Raw genomic sequence first — 20295 nt, forward strand, 5'->3', positions numbered from 1 at the left:
GTCCATTTCGAAGGAGGAATGCTGTGGAATCAAGAAAGTTTTTCCAACTTCGTTATTTCCAGTTTCGTCGAGATCATTTTTCTTTAGGAATTCTTCTTTAGGAATGGTTTCATATATTTTTTTTAAATTCTTCTCCCGCAGATACACAGTTTCCCGTTTCGATCATTGAAATCCCTTCAGCCAATCGAGAGTTACGATTTTTCGATACGTGCACTATTCATTTCGCCGACTTCTCGTAAGTCTTCTTGCGAGTTTATAATTCTAGCCTAGAATCGATTGAGTTCGAATCGAATTTTTTTAACATCTTCCTCCATACACCAAACTTGGACTACGTAATTTTGTGAATCTACGTATGTACCTATTACTCTGTAGCTTCCGCTATTTTCCTCCGATCCAAACGAAATTTTGGTTAGTCGTACTTCGAGTCCCGACGGAAGCACGTCACGCTGATTCTCGTAACGCAGCGTTCTCTTCGACGACAGCATCCGTTGGAATGATTTTTCCTGATCGAACGAAGGGGTTGCTGCCACCCCTCAAAGGGCTCGCGTTAATCCTATGAATACGTAATCCCGATGCAAACAGCCGCCGCGTGTGGCTCGTTTTAGAATGGTCCGTGATATTTCACGGATTATGAATATTTGCGCTTCGTTTCACGGTATCTCGATCGTCGTGTCGATCTCCGCGCGCGGTGCTCGTAATCAGTCCTCTTACCTTTTCTTTTTTTTTTTTTTTTTCACGCCTCCCGTTATCGCTCGTGTCGACTCAGGGGTAAAAAATAGAGGCAACTTGATGGATGAGCTCGCACGGGCGATTTAATCGACGAATCTCTCGATCGGGCTGGAAAAGCGTATTCAAATCTCCAGTGCGTACAGCGGTAGGTTATCGTACGGAATCCTTCTTTTTTTTTTTTTTTGTACAAGAGGATATTGAGAAAAAAGTATATCCCGCACCGTCTTAAAAAATCGAGTCAACCGTGCGTTGATTTAAAAAAAATAAAAAGTACTGTTTTCTGGTATCGGTAGGATCGATGAAAAGGCTGTTAAGGAGAAAGAAAATATTTCTTTAATGGAATGACTCGATCGAATTGTTTATCGTACCGTAGTTCGGCTGTGATATCTATTTATTTATTGCTTTCCTAGAATTTTCTCTCTTCCGCGTGGAAGAAAGGGAGAAAAGCAGTGGGGAGGGGAGGAATGAATTGTAAATCTCATAAATTTCGCATAGAGTTATTATTTTTTCGTAATCGGCCGTTCGGTTTGTTCCGTGGCCGATACTTACAATCGAATGGTTCAAGGCAGTCGAGAAGACAAGCTCGATGCGTTACAAAATTGACCAAGCATTCGCCCAAGAATTCCCCTAAATTAGACTTCCTATATATATATATATATATTCCAACGTTTGACGATGCGTTTTAAAAAATATTTTTACAAACTTAGTCGCGAATGAATCGACAGTCGATCGCCGGCCACGCACTCGTCGCAACTAAAAATTCGTCCATTCGTGTTCCCGAAGGCAGGTGACGTTTCTCTTTTAATTTTCCCGAACCCAAAACTCGTGTTGGAGAAACGCAACAAAATGGCGGTACCAGTCCGGGATTATTTACAGTCGACGGATGAAATTACTAACGTTGTCAGGAAGTAATCTGGATACTAGCAATTTAATGAATTGCTGATAATCTGTTGGCAATTTAGTTGCGTAAATTACTAGTGGTAATCCGGTATAGTAATGTAGGCATACCAATTACTAGTTATCTGTTAATAGGTGAAACGAAACATCGCTTAAACTATAATAAAAATGTCGTTAACAAACGTTCGAAAAAGATCGAAGACGAATATCTCAGCGCAACATTTGTTTCCGCTCGATGTTGCAAACCGTCACCTGTATTCTCTCTCTCGAAAAAAAAAAAAAACGTCTCACGGAGAAAAGAATGATTAAATACACACCGTTCAACCACAGCGCATTCTCCGCAGGCCTTCAACCCTTTGCACCGGTGCGTTCGCAAGTAGTACGAGGAATATAGTACGATTAATATAGAAAATATCGTTATTGTTATTTACATAACGTACAAAACTATAACGTTCTACTTCAGACGGTTAATAGTAAGTGATACATTTCACGATCGAGCGACCATTCCCTCGATTTATCCGTGCAACGATACAACTGCGTATCGTTTATTACGATTACACGGTATCGTAATTATTATTGTTGTTATCATTAGTAGTGGTCGATACAATTTTATTCCATCGTAACGAGTGGCTATAGACATACGAAAAAAAGATAGTACGACGAACAAATGAAGTTTAATATCGTTTGTTTGATGTCGTGTCTCGCGTGGGGTATGTTCAGCACGGTTTGTACGGGTTAGCTAGGCCGTCTTACGTAAATTCGATATCATTTTGTGTATAACATTTTGATTTTATGTAATATGTAGAAGAAAAAAAAGAAGCAAATAATAAAATGAAGTGGCAGGTATTATTTTTATTTCCAAATAACCGCGTTAAAAATGACGGTCTAAAATAAATGATTCCAAATCGTTATTTCACATCTTCGTTTCGATTCAAATTTTCCAAAGTCTGATGTGTATCATGTGATCGTGTGGTGCGTGGCGTAGGACAGGTAGCGTGCTTGAACTGTCTTGAACAGAATTCGAACGGAATCGTCTGATTATCGTATCGTAAACGGTAACTTAAAATTTCTGGGTTTTATCGGCATTAATGAAACTGGCACGATCGAACGATAGAGATCGCGACGCGTTCGCGCCACTAGTAGGATCGGAATCGTTGCAGTCGTCACGTTCAATTGTCCTTAATTAACTCGTAAGCACTACGATATCGTTTGGTGTGTGTTACAATTAATTGAGCGTTAGGCAGCTCGTATTATTTTTGTTCGATAGGAGTGCAAAGGCTTTAACGACGAAGGCGTATTGTATTATGTACATCGTGGTCGAACGAGTACACGGAAACTCGATAGTTCTCTCGCGTGGACTCGTTCGAATGTGTTTGAAAACGCACGATCGCATCCGGAAGTGGATGACCGGAAGGAATAATACGCACACTCACTCTCCCTTATAAAAATACGTTGGACGGAACCTACGAGGTTTATTTCCTCTTGCTCTCTCTCTCTCTGTATATATCTCACTCTCTCTCTCTCTCTTTCACTCTCTCACTTTTAAAAAAATTATTTTATCGGTCAATTAAAACAGCGTTAAAATTACGGAATCGAGATTTGAGCGGTCCGATTCTCACCTCCGCCATCTTTGTTCCATCGAGAATTATGCGGGATCGTAGAAGGATCTGAATACTCGAGAAATTTGTCTTCTCGCGTCAAATTTATCCGTAGCGTTTATGGTTTTTGTTTTTTGTTCAAGAATCGACGTAGTAAAATTACAATTAACAAAGACGAATCGTACAGTCCTGACCAAGTTTTATTCGGGTTTCGATGCTCCAGTTTAGAATCACTTTCGGAAGTATAAAAATAAGTGTAAAAAAAGGACAATTTAAAACTCTCTCTTCCTTCGAGTTTTCAAGGTTATCTGCAATTTGTTCGTATTCGGTCATACAGCTTTCTGCGTATCGTTTAACATGTGTCGACACCTTGTGCTCAAGATTATTCCATGGTCATACCGTGGAAAATCGTTAGTTCGATTTCTTAAATAGGATTCTTGGAGCTACAGAGAAATATCGTTCACTCAGATATAGATGTCTCCTTTACTTGATCGCATGGAATAAAAACAGTTTGTTAATAAAATTCGCATGAAGGAGACTAACATCTCACGATTCCTTTTAATCTCAGATCCATGGTTAACAAAATTATAAACACTGCTAACCACGACCCTCGCCAGGAATACAAAAATCGCACAAAATACAGTATCAGGGTCGTAGCGCTCGAGTTTCGTCGAATATAAAATAAAAGTGAAATCTTGTTTCGTGAATCGAACGAAGAATCGCCCGCGATTAAATGTAACAAATTCTAAGCTTTCGCTCAAAGTTTTTATCCAAATAAAAATTTCTGTTATCGAAAGATGAAAGATAGAAAACGTTACCTATTATTCGTCGATTAAAGGTAACTCGAATAACACGAACTCTTCGAACAACGAAAGTATCGTTACGTGATCGTTAATTAAAAATCGTATTTCATCTTGCATTCTTTTATCCAGATAATCCCTATCTCTGGTCTAAAATCACCCCCAGAGTTTAAGCTCCAGAATTCATCCCAGGGTTAACGCTCGCAACACTCGTCTCTTGGATAAAAATCTTTCGTTCTTGATTCGTTAACGTACTTAAAAATATAATAGTCTTTCCATCGTCGTGGCTTCTCTGATCCCAAAAATTGTCACTGGAACGCGATGTCGAAAGGTTCGCACGGTATCGGTACAAGTGCTACAGAAAATCGGGACATGTGTTCGCAGAAACGCGCGACTTTACCGACAGAGTACGCGAAGGTTCGTTATTGTACGTGATTTTCATAAAAAATATCGATACGAGTGATCGCACGTTCACAATTTCACCGCGACTTTTCGAGGGAGATAAATGGTCTCGATATTGGCCCATTAAGTGTTAATTTTTTTTTCTTTCTTTTTTTTTTAATTTTGTTTAAAGATAGTTTCCTCAAGAGTCATTCTCCGTCAAAGTCGAACGTCAGAATGATTCCGTATGCGAATTTTCAAAAATTGAAGGAAGGTCCTGGTAAGCGTGAATCGACATGACGCGTTAACACCACGCGAACAGACGGAAAATGGAATGGAATAGGGAACAACTAAACTGACGTTGCGTGGACGAACGAGAAAGAATGACAATGGGACAAGGGGACAATGCGCGCCCGTGGATCAATCGATTCGTCCCGCGCTCGAACGTGGAAAATTCGATCCAATCCGTGGATCAACGTTTCCCAAACTGCAATTCCCAACTTTTCTAGTAGCGTTCCATAAGAAATTGTAAGTAACAGAACGTTCGATAGCTCTTCCTTCTCTAAATCGTCCCGATTTTCCTCGCGTCGTAAAAATCGCCCAACGTTTGAAAATCGTTACAAAAATCGCGAGTGTAGATCTCGGGAAGGCATTCGAACCCTCTTCGTTAGGCAAAAGAACAAGCATTATTATCGGAGAAAGAAAACATTATCGTTTCTCTTGATCGCTGAAAAACTTATTCTTCTCAAACTTCGTCGGAACTTCTCTCAGTTTTCATTCGTGAGACGTATCGGGGGTTTCAACACATACCTACGATCAGAGTACCTTTCTTTGTTTTATTAGTGAACGGACGCAAATGGCTCTTGCAAAAATACAATTTGTTATTCTCGTCATCTCTCCTCGTTACCCTAAAAAACGTGTTACTAGCTACACCTTAATTAAACTCGCTTGTCGGCGTTTAATCGTTCCGGGGTTTCCCCGTGCACGTAACATTCGCGTGCTCGTCGAGGAATTAAGCCGAGACTGGCAAGAAGGCCTTCGAAACACCGGGTATAACGTTCTCTGGGAACACGGAACACGAGAACATTTTCGTCGAACCTCTATCAAACGAAACGACGTTGCATCGTCCTCTAATAACCTCGAATGTAACATTGTACAGGGTGCAAAAAGAAATGAATCACCTGGACTTTCAGTGGTGAATCCACATCCGAATCTTGGTGAATATATGCTTTGAAAAAACCTAAATTTAAGCATTTTCTTTGCGATATGTGCTTTCTGTAAATTTCAAAGTCGTAGTTGACTATGCGGAAGGTTTCCTTCAACGAAACTTCACAGATCCAGGTGTCTAGATTCACCTCTGAGAGACGCGACCGTTTATATTTTATACCCTGTACACATGCCTCTTCGCACGTGCAAGAGTGAATCGCGTAACTTGTCCATCCTTGTTAGTTTTGTTGCTAAGGGATAACAGTGTTTTTATTATACTATACCTATGAGTGACCTTACTCAATTACCTACGATACCATAACCTTTGAGCGACCTTAAGTGTGATATTTGTATTCGTCAACACAAATTCACGTACTCGAGGTTGTTCAAGGTAGAGATAAGTAAAAAGCTACCACCTGTGATCCAAAACAAGTAAATTCGAACTGCTTCGTTAGCAACAATAATAATACACACGGACAAGTCACGCGGTTCACCCTATCGTATATAACATAGCGCGATATATTATACACTGTTAGACTTTACAACAATTCTTATCGCGATACTCTCCATAAAAAAAAAAGTCTATAAAATTTCCGTCGCACAGGACCCGATCGACGACGTTCCAACGTGACGGTCCGCGTCCCATTCTCCCTGAAAACGGGGCTAGCCCTTGTAAAGGGCGATTAGTCTTGTCATTGTCCAAAAAAAAAAAAAAGTTCACGATTCATCTCCATTATCTATAATAGTTCAGTTTCGTAATGTCCACATTCTCGTTTATCGCTTGCGTTCAACGTTTCCCGCTGTTGGCGTCCCTCCAGGTGCGTCGACGGCTGGATACGAGGAACCGGAAAGAGCTGGGGGGAGAAGGAAGAACCGATTCTCGACGTGCCGTCCTGTTGAGCCATCGTTCCCCGGTACGCAGCAACTCGAACGCGCGGCTGTTCTCCGTGCAATCCCGCGCGGCCGACGTCCATCGACTTCTCCCTTGGTCTTTCCCAATTCTTTGTCAGGTAACGACGAGTCTGGCGGCGGAGCTCGCGTGGTGACTCAGCCGTGGTCACTCGAGGCTTCTCACCAGCACTGAACACTCGCGGAACAACGGTCCTAGTTTCCCTGGCATCGACTGCTTCTTCAGGAGGATACCTCTGATCGCTGAAAGCTTCTCGTAGCAGGAGAGGCACTTGTGGTATCTGGTAACAGAAATTGGAAACGCTATTTTAAGAGGATTGTTAAACTTCACATTTTAAAGCGGTATTTTGTTTGGTTGGTAGTGTTAGGTCCTACGGAAATGACCGTCACAGACTTCACCGACGCTAGTCTCGACGGATATCAATATCGGTCGTGATATACATTCTCTCGGTGGACAATTACATATATCTTTGCTTCATTATACCCATTATTTCAGTGTATACCTTCGTAGTCAAAAGGTAAATGGGAATACCAGTCGGTAAAGTGTTGAAGATCGTACCGAGTAATACGATTACAACTCACCGTTCTTCTCGCGACACGTCCACCCCAATCGTGTGAAGGGGTGCTTCCACGTTCGACTTTATCACCGTTGCGAAATTCCTTAGTATCAGTCTCAATGCCGTGGCGGCCACCGTTATGTACCTGGAACAATCGACAAACCAAATATGTATCAGGTGTAGAAATTACATCTGTGCCTTTATATTCGCGTATTTATGACTTTAGTTTAACACGTTGATCGCCGCATCGCTCATATTACCTTATAATTGGAACAAGTTTATGAACGAATTAGGAAAGAACACATTGGGTGGGTTCGAGCGAGACAATTGAGTCGAGTAACGAATCAAAGACTCTTCTCCGTTGAAGAAGTTTCTGCTGAATTTCGAATGGGAGCATCGGTACGAAAGCATCAGAGAGTCGTGGACGAAAACGATGAGAAAAGCGCAGAGGGCGAGCAGCGTAATTCCTGACGGCCGCCGGTCCTCGTCACGCCTAGTTTGCCCCGAAACGTGTTATTAGCCCATAACGACGCCAATAAATAACGAAAGGCACGAAAGGCTTGGCCGTGAGATTCGACGCGCTCGCTTTCGGACGACGATAAAGGGTTCGACGCAAGCTCCCGTTCGAATCGGCGAGACGAATCGCGCGGGCCGCCTCATGAATGTTCCGCTCGCTTCTAAACGTCCCGTGAACATCGGACCTTGGGATCACTCGCAACCATCGTCCAACTATTATCGCGTATAATTACGACTTTCCAACCGTTTTGTCGCGATACGTCGAGCTACGTTGGACAAAAGATTTTTATTTTCCTGGGCGTAAGTCGGTTTACGTCACTGATTATTTATTTGAATGCGACGCGAAAGATTAAAAAAAAAAAAAAAAAAAAAAACTAAAGAAAAATTCACGAACTAGTTTGTATATATTTTCTACCTATTTGTTTGTATACAATCTTGTACTATCGAAATGGTTTCTTGATTTTGACTAAATATCGATATTCTCCGATATTTAACCATTTTGGGGTAAGAAAAAAAATCAACATTTGTTGAGGAATATTTGTAGCCTCGCAGATTATACGATTATACGATTTTAAATTGGTTAGAGCAACCATCGTTTTTAGGCGAAAAACTCCCGTGAGGAATCTTCGATCGCGAAGGGTGAGAGGATCGATGGATCGGAAAACGATAGCACGAGGCGGAACGCGGCCCCTCGAATGCGGCACGCGACGATCGAATACATATACATGTATGTACATACATTGCCACTTCTTTTTTTTCTCACGAGCCTCTGGCACCTTCGAGCAGGACGAAAGCCCGTGACGAACGAGCCATGAAAACGGCGAACAGCTATATGCAAACTGCACTGCATTACGCCACCGAGATGTATATATTTAGTTCAGCGATTTGTTTGGCAGAATTCTACCCTTTCGACGGCTGTCGAACCGTGACACTGAAGTACCCTAATTTTAATAAATGCAAGGATGTGAGGAGAAGTTGGAGAATTTAGAGGAATTGGATAGAGCAGTGTGTTTATGTTTTAATAATAGAAATGACAGGAGTCGATGAAAATGATATATCAAGGAGACGTCGCATTAGGTAGATACGCAATGAACGGAACGGCAATTTTCCGTACTTGATAGTCTCCGATCACAACCGGATGTGCTATTATTAGGTCGTGCATTGATCGATCTATCATTGAATTAATACAAGATCGATTTAATTCAATTGCGTAATAGTCGAAAGATCCGATAGCAATAATTCCTTTGACATTAAATTTGTGACACCAACGATACTTCGAGTATTAATTAAGGAATTACCAGTAGAATAAAACATTGTTTGAAGTGTTAGTTGTTTTACCGTACCATATATCGGGATAAATAATTTGAAATATTTAAAAAAAAATAGTGTATCATAACCCTTGATACAATAACGTTTCTTAATATTTTATTATTAAATTTCGTCTACCTTCTTAATTTATTATTTGGCCATATAAAAAGCATACCTAATGCAATTGTGTAACACAATGTTGGTTGCATCATCTAACGTTTAAAATTGTCTGGTCAGGACCGAAAATAAATAAAAACCTTGTTCTGTTTATTAATATAGAAATTGGAATTTCAATTTTATAAATTAAAATAACGATCTAAGATAAAACGTTACAATTTAATTGCGATGAATTGGGGCGTTGAATTTATAATTCGAGAGAGAAGGAACAGGAAGAAATGGATAACAAATGACCACGTGAAAGGAAATGTCCGTTTCTCATCACGACAGCGCAACAGCAACAGCTTGTAACTGAACGCCAGTTAATTGCACAGTATCAAACATCGGTCGCACGCACTGTTGATTTCTTTTCTTTGTTCCTTGAAGCGCACTTCTGCAAAACCTGTGCAGAAGGCTGCAGTGCATATCTTTTAACCAAATCTCCATATAAAATTTCAATAAATTCTACCGATTTCAATGGGACAAATCAAGGTTTTCTTGCTGGAATATTGAGATCTCTATATGAATCCAGACATAGAGAGAACAGAAGGTCTTCCTGTATTTAACAGAGAATGTCGGACAACCGTAATCTTTCTTCCTACGCGGTCATTAATATTCATGTTGGAGCGTCAGACAACAGAGAAAGGAAAATAAAAAGGATTTGTCCGTGGAGAGCGTCAACATATGCGTTCGAAACACGTGGCCCTTCGAGCTTCGATCACTCAAACAATAAAACTCGCGACAGCGACGATTCGAGGCTCGAATTTGCATCTGGCACTGTCTTTCATTGTCTCGGCTAATTTCGCGAACCCTCTTACTGTGTCGGCCTCTTCACCTCGTATTTCCCCCGTTCGTCGAATTAGCCATTCCCATACAGACGTCCAGTAAGCCACGTGAAGTACGCAACCCCACTCGAGATACCCTGTTTGCGCTATTCGAGAACTCACCCCCTCTTGCAGAAGGGGTGTCTCGATTTTCTCTAATTCACCGACCGTGTTGCGTTTCACGTAGAAAGCGGTGTAATATTATACGATGATACGTGTGAACGGACACTGTGTGCATACTCCTTTAACATTATCGACAAGAAATAGTAACACAAGATCACCAATCGAACTTTATGGAGTTTTTACGAAGTTGAAACAATTTTGAAAACTGTTGATAGTTTTAATCCAACGACTTCGAGCACTTAAAGTATCTAAGATCATATTGAACGATTAAGTTATTGGAATATCTGATCTAGTAACTACTTCAAACAGCGCAACTTCTTTTATAAAGTAGTCTGTGCTGAAAACTCATCCTACACGAGAATCAGTTGTACTTACATTTCGTATTTACTTTGAAGGAGATCTCCGATTGGACCAAGTAGAGAGTTACAAAGATCCAGATTCCACATTGTTCTGCAAATAAAAGGCTAATTGAAGTTGATTTCAAATTTGAAAAGCAAGACGGTTTAATAAAGAAAATAATTATTGAACAAAAATGTTATTTCAAGTGTTCATTGAAAAAACAAATTTCTCAAAACATACAATAATGAAGAACGAAATGCTTGGACAGAAATTTCCATTCAATAACTATTTGTTAGTGTTTCGTAAAGTCTTGTTACTCACGGTTTTAAGGTCAATATGCCCAACAGATCCACAACGACAGAAAGGTCGTTCATCGCCACTGCGGATTCCACGGCAGACTGAAATTTCATGTTACTTTTGATTTTGTCTATACCATTACTGTACAATATGGCATAGAGTTGGCCAACAATTAACGAAGCAATCATGATAAAAATAATCATTAAGCAATCATAGATGGAATCAAACAAGAATCATTAACTAAATGTATAGTTTATCACATAGCTGATCAGGAATTTGTAGTCGTAAATATTATTCACGTTTCTACTACAGTGGAAACAAAAGCAACCAAATGCTTAAGGTGACTGTACAGCTATTGCTACTACTAAAGTTTGACCACCTAACCACTCTATCCGCTGTCATACGTATCAATCGTAATTAGCAATTATAATGATTAATCATTAGTCCGATCACATTGTCCCAAAGAGATTTTTGCATTCTACCTAACTCTGATATAGAGAAACAATGACGTACCTTAAGATCCTTATGGTGCAACAGAGAGTAAATAATTTGCAAGGAACGATGGCGATTCGTAAGTACAGCCATCATCGACTCGTGACCTCGCATCATGCTATTAAGCACTTCAGCCTCTGACATTTCGTTGAGGACTCCCATTTGGGGATATCCAAACGCGGTCGATCTTGCGTAATGATTCTGTTGGGAAGAATAATGGTTAAAACATATTTTCAACGTTGATTTCCAGTTGATTTTTTGTAAAAATCTGATTCGCAGTACTCACAGGTAGAAAAGTTTCGAAATCCAAGCCATAAGGTTTATCAGCGCTCATAGGAACGAATTCCTCTTTCTCCGTGTTCTCGACGCTCGGCCTCAATTGAGGAGGTCGAACATCTACCTTAGGATTCGGGGGCACTTGAGCTTTGTTCGACTTCTTCATTGCGAACGTCGTGGTGGTAGTGGAAGCGTTGCGCGCGGACAGCGACGTTGAGGTAGCAAAGTTCCTATTCAGCGAGGTCGACCTAGATTGCGCAGAATTCGGCCTATTTAACGCAGGATCGGAGGGGCTGTGCCTTATACTATTAATTCTGCAAGAATATTAAAATTCGATGATGTTAACGATATGAAGTGAACGTAAACTCTACGATACAATGAATTCTCGATTTTTGCAGTCAATTCGTTAAAGAGAAAAGAAGATCAATAACTCGAGGACTCACTGTACTCCTACGTAACAGCCTATATACTTACTGTACCGGATAATCGCTTTCGTAACCCTGTTCTCCGTCCCTACAACTACTCTGCCTCTTTAGGTAATGCTTAGGAGAATCCGGACTGGGTGCTCTATTCTTTAATTTTCCATCGTCCATCACTGGAAGAACGGCAGCCATTGGTGCTACACGCGGTGTCAACGTGGAATTCGACCTTTGCGGACCCAAGGGTTGTGGAAGCGTTCCTACGTCGCTGGTAATACTAATCTTTTTCCCAGGAAGCGGGGTAATACTCTGTCTAAGGGGTGGTACGGATGCAAGATTCTTCGACACTCTGGTAACGCCATTGTTTGTTTGAAGGCTGGTAGAAGGTTGTTTGGTCTGGCTGGTGGATGTGACAGTGTTTCTCTGAACGGGCGGCGATGACTTGATTGGCTGAACACGCACTGGTACTGGTTTCGTCAATGATAACGTCGGCGCGGGTGGAGGCGGAGACGACGGTAATGACATAGGTGGAACTTCCTCTGGCCCCACCGTACTTAGATTTGACATTGAGGTAGAAAGAGTTTGTAATATCTGCGGTTGCGTGGGATCTGAAAACCAAATGTGTGTGCAATAATGTACGAACAAATGCTTTCCTTCGATTACATGCAGAGACAGACCTGGACAAGTTTTGTTTAAAAGGAAAATAATAAATTATATTTTCCAAAGCGTCCAGGTCTGTGCAGAAGTTTATAAGTCGACATTCATGCAACGTTCGTATAAAAGGAGGAAATAGATGGGAAATTTGATACATGGAACTCACCTACGTCTTGAGGCTCCTGGAAAGCCTCAGGGTCTGGAGGTGGAGTGCGAGACACTGAAACATACCGTGCATAGCATGCTCATTCACAAACTGTACGGCGCAACATCCATCATTTAAATGCATTTATATTTTCAGGCTTGCGACGATAGGTGGATAGTTGAGAGTTAGAATAGAATAAAATACGAGTAAGTTAGAGTATACAACCGAATATTGCAACAAAGAACGAGCAGTAAGATTTTAAGACACTTACATGACCTGTTTGGTTGGAAAACGTCGTGATATTCGGTGACATTAGGTATATCTGCGTAGGTTGCTTCATCTTCTGGGTCAGTTCCAGACTTATCTGCCTCTTCTATAGTCCGCACATCTAGTCTAAAAGTGAAACATTGTGATCACATACAAAAATAAACTAGCATAGAAGGAACACCATTTTTCGGCTTAAAAAAAATTCTTCCACTCACGTATGCTTTTTCAATTCGGGTGGCCTTTCTCTAGAAAAACTTTTTCTTAACGAATTCCCGTGATTGAACGGAGAACCAGACGTTGACACTCCTCCCAATGGAGCGATTTTCTTTAAATCACACACATATAGGACAACATTGGCTGTATGAAAACTTGCACCAATCTAAAAAGGTCATAAAAATAAACTTTAATTTATTATCTATTATATGTTTATCAACCGTTGTCTGTAAATATTATCTTACCAGCTGGTTCTGAGCCACGGCAATATCCTGTACCTTCACCCAGCCAGTTGGTACCGTATCTAACGTCCGACCTGGTTCCCAACCATATACTTTTAACACATCATGGCAGCCAGCAAAAAGACATTCTCCACCTTGACTAAAATAGAGACACCTGAACAGAAAATAAAATGAGTCAATAAAATACTTAAGATCCGTCACGATAGTAATACAAAACTTATTATAAATAGTCTGATAATGTTGGTACACACCGAATTGCAGACGAGTGCGCCTGATCCGTAGACGACACGAGTTGAAACGATTCCAAGTCCCAAAAGTGAACTGTTCTATCCGCACTGCCGCTGGCAAGTAAAAATTCATGGGGATGAAATTCTACCGTCGTTGCTGGACCTCTATGTTCGGAGAATTCTCTAAGCTGTCTACCGGCTCTTAAATCCCATAACTAATTCAAAATCAAAATGCTTGTTAACTAGTAACACCAATGTATATTACATTGGAATAACACTAATCGATACCTTGACCATTCCTTCTTCTCCCGCGCTGGCAATCCATTGACCATCAGGACTAAATTTTAAACTATTCACCATCCTATTGTGCCCTTTGTAAGTGAAGATACAACCTTTCCTCCTGATATCCCACAGTTTGATTGCAGTGTCTAAGCTACCAGATGCTAATAGCTCCCCATAAGGATGAAAATCCATGCAACGTATGCCTGCTTTGTGTCCTGTTAATGTGCGAGCCAATTTGGCATGTTCCAAGTCCCAAATCTTCAATGCCCCTGTCTGTGAGCCAGCACATACTAAATCCTCTGTTTGTCCAAATTTTACACATTCTATTGGCGTAGTATGACCACTCAGGCTCTACAAAGAATATATCAATATTAGAAAGAGTATCAAATGTAATAAAACCACCAATGTAGACATCAAGGATACAAATTCTACGTCAGTATCAATTAAGATTCATTATTTAAACAAGAAACTATATGGAATGACAGAAAATACCATGATACAATTCTGCTTCCCGACTGCCCATAGATTCACTTTTTTGTCGTCGCCACCAGTGACCAAAACACGTCCAGACTTGTGACCTAATGCCAGGCAATTGACATTGGTCGTATGGGCAACAAAATCCTCTGCACAGAAGGAAAAATTACTTTATTAAAGCAAGCTGAACAAAGATATTAGATTACAGTGACATCACAGCAGCATTGTGTTTCTTAATAGTTGCTATTATTATTAAAGACTTTTATTGTAGACATAGATATAATGTACATGTAAAGTCAGACCTTGGTAAATCAATATTGAAACAAAACAAAAAATTATTCAAGTTATAGAGGATTCTTCCTATCAAGGCCACTAACTTGTCAATATATTCTTAGGCAATGAGCTGGATATAACTAGTCATCAGACATTCAATTAATACCTGTCTCTAAATAAAGTACTACATTGTCTGAAAAGACAGTGTCGAATAACCATTATCAATTGGTTGTTTGTATGAACTATAAAGCAAGTCTGCTCGATCCACTAGCAAACCACATTGTATTAAAAAATGATGGATGATTGACAATAGAGTTGGAAGAGATAGAAGTAAAAGAATACTCCTTTAATAATGAAATGTAATCGACGATGAAAAGAACGCATTTCTTTGGGTTTAGGCTGAAACCGCGAGATGTGAATCAGTATTGCATTATGACCATAATAGGAAGATGCAGCGAATGATTCGTCGGTGAATTCTGTCCAATTGATTTGTAAACAGAAATTGTTTACCCGTAACGGGGAAAAGAGCGCCAGAACGGTAATTCGTTGGACGCGCACCCCGTGCAACGAACGATCTTATAATATCCACGAATTGAACACTTACGGAGTTTCCATGACCTCTTCGTGGACGAAGCCATATTCCGGGAACACAGGATCGCCGTTGTGCACGACTTATTTGGCAACGACAACAATTTGAGATTTCAGCTTGCAGATGCACAATTTTTTTTTGCTCGAGCTCGCGGGTAACATTTTTACTTTGTGTTATTATGTCGGTAGAGCGATGAACGTTCAACGAGGCAGCAACATCACGCCGCGGCTTGGTCCTGATAGCAATCCTTTTCCTTGAAATTTCTGTCCGTTTTCAGAAACCGTTCGTTCCACCTCCTCGTCGTATCTCATTTCTTGAATCTGCCTGAATCTGCCTGTCCGTGGGTAGCGCGAACCAACGTGACGTTGAGAAATATCGAAGTTTCTGTTTCTGTCGAGATCACGTTCCAATCGATCGCGCCAGATGTCACCAGCTCTACAGTCAATTGAAATCGACCGTGGCAAGTGTCGATGGTCGCGTTTTATGTAAACACGATCGACTTACCTACTAAATAAACACACGTTAAAGCATTATCGGAGGAAATATCGTGGCCTGTTAATTTTCTTATTAGGTTAAGCCGTATTATTACGTGACGTATACCTGTTACGTCGTGCATGACATAACGTCGGTTTGTGACACACGGTGAATGTTTCAAAGTGAGGTTATAATGTTCGAACTATAACTGGCCCTGGAGTTATTCGAATATTACAAACGAACTTCGATTATTTGAGTATTCGAATATCATTCGAGTTTCATTTTACGGATTCTTTGTTAATTGAACATGAAAGTATTTGTGTAATTTTGCTATTTAAATAATAGCGATACTAGTGATATATTTAAATTCTACATCATATCATCAGCTGACTTGGGTCACGCATGCGAATGAACCATTACGGTGAATGACAATCGATGATTCTTAGGAGATGATCAGTTATCTCCATATATGTATTATATATACATATAATAAGTCTGTTGTGCATATCGTAATCTAATTTACTATTAAAATTACAAATTTACTTGTTTATTGCAATTGTAAATAGCAATTATTTTAAATTATTTGTCAACTGTTTATTAATAGATCAATTTAAAATGTTCTCATTTTTACATCCACGTGTGGTCACAATTAAAAAGTCAGTTTACTCTAAGATATTTAAAAGACAATGTGGACAATATGTGCAAGGACAATCACCGGAACCTAGAGTTCGAGAATACTTTTATTACATTGATCACCAAGGCATGGTACAATTTCTTTTTTGATTAGATAAAAAATGTTTACCATTACAAACATGCAGAAGTATCAATGATATTTGTATTACAATTTGTTTATTTTTTGTGCTGTAGTTGTTTCTGGATGATGCTCGCATGAAAAATTTCACTTCGTGTTTCAAAGGTTTGCGTTGACAATACAGAAACTAGGTTAATGTTACTATTTGTACGTCATACAAGATGTATCGTTTTAGACAAAAAATTTCTGGCATTCTTTTTCAAGCGCTTGAAAAAAAATGACACCGGACGATACACCAAAAATTTTCCATATGTTTCTCTTTGCGGTCCAGAGAGGAACTTTGTGAGATGCGATGATTTGCCAATAGTATTCACAAAAATTGTTGGAAAACAAAATAGTGAAACTGGCAAAGAGGAGGATTGGTTTGGTTATGCTCATGCAGAAGAATTGCTAATGGTACATTCAGTTTAAAGATTTTCTAAATAATTATGCAATTGCTTTGATTTCCAATAAAATATTTATTATAGGTACCATTTCATCCAGACAAATTATATATGAATATTCAGTCTGGAAGAGTATACCATCCTGCCCCAGAGAAAGTGGGAGGAATCGGTCTAGTGAGATCGAAAATTGCGATTGAGATTAGTACATTATTCAATTTTGAAAAAGGTGAAGAACATAGTCCAACACATTTTCTGTGGAAAAATAAAAGTTACTTTCTTGATACCGAATGGTGTAAGGATAAAATAATGCAGACTACCAGCTAAAAATAATTAAACTTTGCCTTTAATTAAAAAAGAAAACAAAGTACAACATATATGAAGAACTTTCATAAAATGTACATATATTTTATATAATAATAAAGATTTTATATTTTTCTCTATGTAATAAATTACGTTAAGATATAGAGGAAATATCAAAAATTCTTGCCGTGGAATCATCGGAAGTTGTCAATGCCTTTTCTCCATTTCTGAAAACATTATTTTTACTTTCTTTCTTGTTCACATTCTAATATAAATAAAAAATATTTAATAACATTAACTTACTCGGATATATATAGATCAAGAATATCTGCTGTGTGTCCTTTAAATGATCGAAGGCATTGACCATTTCTTGCATCAAAACATCTAAGGATACCATCTAATCCTGCTGAAAACAGGACATGCGTATTTCCTTTCCATAGCAATTTAGATATACCGCTTTCTTGCTCTATTTTTAGCCTGAGTACCTAAATAGTTGGAATAGAAATCAGTATGCTGAATAAGGTTGCATTCCTGAAAAAGTAGTATTACCTGTTTTAAGATATCCCAGATAAAGATTTCTCCATTGACTGTACCAGTTGCAGCTACTTGAAATGTGGGATTTTTACAAAAAGCAGCTGTTTCTACCCAATTGCTATCACTATTTCCTTTGCTACTCTCAGCATCTTCGTCAGTATTAGCAATACTATTCCGTTTACCGTTATTCAGATCTTGCAGAACACAAATTATCTGAGAATTTTAAATGATGTTACTTCAATTCTCGCATTAAGTACAAATATTCAAATTTTAATTACCTTGCTTGTATTAGCTGTACTGAGTATAGTCTTCCCGCTTACGTCCGATGAAATAAGTAAATTATTATCTGAATGACAATCAAGAGTAGTTATTGTAGCAGAATGACCCAGTGGAGAAGAAATGGATACCTCTTCAGACGTTTTCAAATCTATTATTCTAATCACGCCGTCTTCGTAACCTACCGCAAGACGTTTACCTGAAAAGTTACATTCAATTAAGATATAATTTCTCCAATTGTAATACAAAAACAATCTGAGAATAGAATACCATCTGGAAATATTGTGCCAGTCTCTGCTCGACATCCATACCCGAGAAAAAATTTTTCAAATTCAGTTGGTATTTTGAACATGTATATGTCTCCAACTACAGTTCCCGCAAGTAAAATACTTGAAACAGGGTGCCATTTCATCCACTGTAATACCAGGAACAATTTTTCAATGTATTGTCATTTGCAATCAAACAAAATACTGTAATTGAAACTAGAAAAGACCAACCGTCACATCACCTATGTCGTTACACCAGAAGTGGTTTTTTTCAGCTACCTCCCAAACTTGTATGCTTCCACTCATATCTCCAACAGCTATATATTTTTGATTTTGACTAAATTCTGAAAAGATGATACTATCCGACTGACGTGAACAATCGAGAATAATTTCCCCGGTTGATGTATCCCAAATATAAGCTTTATCTTCTTCACCTCCCGTAGCAGCTAATTCTCCATTTTTAGTCAACGATCCACAGAAAACACCACCTAAAGTTTTAAAGTAAAAGGAAAATCATATATTATATTAATGTATCAAAGCAATTGGAATTCTTTTTACCTTTTTTATGACCTCTAAACACGCAAATCGCGTCTTCTTGTACCAGAGGATCTTCTCCTGCTCCATCTTCATCATCCATATCCCCTGAATTATCTAGTTCTATCACTTCTTCTACTTCATCCATGCATATCATATCCTCGTCTTCCATTAGATTATCCATTTTTGGAGAGGGAGGCATATCCTTCTGGATCTCTTGCAACAGGTCTACCTTTTAAAAGGATTCTAAACATAATTGGTAGGATACACGTAAAATAAAGAAAATATTGTCAATACTTGATCATTGTGCTTGCTACATGATAAATTATTACCTTTGTCCGTATAATTGAAATAAGTCTTGCGTATCGTTTGAAAAAAATTAAAAATTCAAACACCCGTCAACAACACTTGACTCTTACGAACACCAGCTGACACCAGCTGAAGCTGATTAGGTTAGAAAATCGCATGCTACCGAAACTTAGGGAATTTTTACAACGTACAGTTGGTATCAATAGAATCAGTGGTGCTCAACCCTCCTTTTTTTTATTCGTGGTCACTTTCTGAGTTTTATTTACAAAGGTAACAAATTGTAAGAGAGCTAGTTCATGGACGAAAGAAACTAGATTCTTTCGTCTATGAGCTTGTTGCGAACGGAGATGGACAAAACTTTAGGCTTCGAATAAATCTGAATTTCGCTGATGTGTTTGTTTTCGTTGGCTGCCCTTTACTTTGGAGCACCAAAAATTATGAACTTTTTTTTGTACCATTTAGTAATTTTTGATGCCTAGATCACGAAAATATAAGTTAAAATGTTAGGAATCCAACAGTTAAAAAGATACGCGTGTGTAAATTTGAGCATTTTTTACGTATTTAGCTGGTTAATCCGACGCCATATTGGCTTCGACCGTTTGGTGGGTAATTAGGTCGGTAATGCCATTCTGTTGTAAACAGACGATCATAGATGGCGTGAACGTTTGTTTTTGTTTTTGTTTTTATTTTTAAGATGAATGGGAACTGTAGTCCCATATTTCACCACTATGTGTTGCTTATCTTATGCCGTATAGCGTTAAAACATTTGTATTCATCAAATATCGATCGAGTATAAAAATCGAACAATTATCGATGATCAAATGCGTTCATTGTACCTCTTTCTTTTAATTCCAAAATGTTGCGTTTTGATTAATTGACACGTTGCAACGAGTAAATAATGGATAACGCGTGTTCGAAAAGAAGAATACAAATCATTATGCATTAAATAATTACATATTTATTCGTAAACAAATGAAATCAGCATCAAGTTATCAAACAGCTGTCTCCCCCTCCGCCCCCAAATAAAAAAGAAAACTGTTAATGCATAAATAAAAACATTTACCGATCAAGGTATCAACAAATGAATTCCGCAATAAATACACGAAACATATTATTTCAAACCAATTGTTCAATTTTTATTTTATTTTTATTTTTTAGCAAAATATTTGTAGAGCAGTTGCGTTACAATTGTCAAGCAATCACATTTATTGTCCG

The 20295-nt window shown here is 38.9% G+C and overlaps 3 protein-coding genes across 6 annotated transcripts; 1 reads left to right on the forward strand and 2 right to left on the reverse strand.

Annotated features, from left to right (window-relative positions):
- Window positions 1–4560: 4560 nt before the first annotated feature.
- LOC128887003 (katanin p80 WD40 repeat-containing subunit B1) lies at window positions 4561–15517 on the reverse strand. Of its 2 annotated transcripts, XM_054142391.1 has the most exons (15): window positions 15209–15517; window positions 14350–14480; window positions 13864–14208; window positions 13600–13790; window positions 13352–13502; window positions 13109–13272; window positions 12898–13019; window positions 12648–12701; window positions 11883–12435; window positions 11419–11722; window positions 11154–11333; window positions 10665–10741; window positions 10380–10454; window positions 7103–7222; window positions 4561–6801 (listed from the first exon to the last, which is right to left on the reverse strand). In XM_054142391.1, exons 1-15 carry the CDS (start codon window positions 15240–15242, stop codon window positions 6669–6671), a joined length of 2634 nt encoding a protein of 877 aa, XP_053998366.1. In that variant the 5' UTR covers window positions 15243–15517; the 3' UTR covers window positions 4561–6668. The 2 variants fall into 2 exon arrangements, with proteins under 2 accessions (XP_053998366.1, XP_053998367.1); XM_054142392.1 differs by lacking the exon at window positions 12648–12701.
- Window positions 15518–15660: 143 nt separating this feature from the next.
- On the forward strand, window positions 15661–17324 carry LOC128887033 (UPF0598 protein CG30010). Of its 2 annotated transcripts, none has more exons than XM_054142461.1 (5): window positions 15661–15849; window positions 16272–16432; window positions 16535–16583; window positions 16654–16874; window positions 16946–17324. In XM_054142461.1, the coding sequence occupies exons 1-5, from the start codon at window positions 15840–15842 to the stop codon at window positions 17183–17185; spliced, it is 681 nt and encodes a 226-aa protein (XP_053998436.1). In that variant the 5' UTR covers window positions 15661–15839; the 3' UTR covers window positions 17186–17324. The 2 variants fall into 2 exon arrangements, with proteins under 2 accessions (XP_053998436.1, XP_053998437.1); XM_054142462.1 differs by having other exon boundaries at window positions 16272–16427.
- Window positions 17183–19261, reverse strand: LOC128887021 (angio-associated migratory cell protein). Of its 2 annotated transcripts, none has more exons than XM_054142434.1 (8): window positions 19104–19261; window positions 18796–19017; window positions 18469–18725; window positions 18242–18386; window positions 17974–18170; window positions 17711–17908; window positions 17465–17646; window positions 17183–17388 (listed from the first exon to the last, which is right to left on the reverse strand). In XM_054142434.1, the coding sequence occupies exons 2-8, from the start codon at window positions 18971–18973 to the stop codon at window positions 17316–17318; spliced, it is 1230 nt and encodes a 409-aa protein (XP_053998409.1). In that variant the 5' UTR covers window positions 18974–19017; window positions 19104–19261; the 3' UTR covers window positions 17183–17315. The 2 variants fall into 2 exon arrangements, with proteins under 2 accessions (XP_053998409.1, XP_053998410.1); XM_054142435.1 differs by having other exon boundaries at window positions 18796–19003; window positions 19104–19219.
- Between the last annotated feature and the right edge of the window lie 1034 nt (window positions 19262–20295).

This window comes from Hylaeus anthracinus, unplaced genomic scaffold, assembly GCF_026225885.1.
Source record: "Hylaeus anthracinus isolate JK02 unplaced genomic scaffold, UHH_iyHylAnth1.0_haploid 11985, whole genome shotgun sequence".
Taxonomy (NCBI): domain Eukaryota; kingdom Metazoa; phylum Arthropoda; class Insecta; order Hymenoptera; family Colletidae; genus Hylaeus; species Hylaeus anthracinus.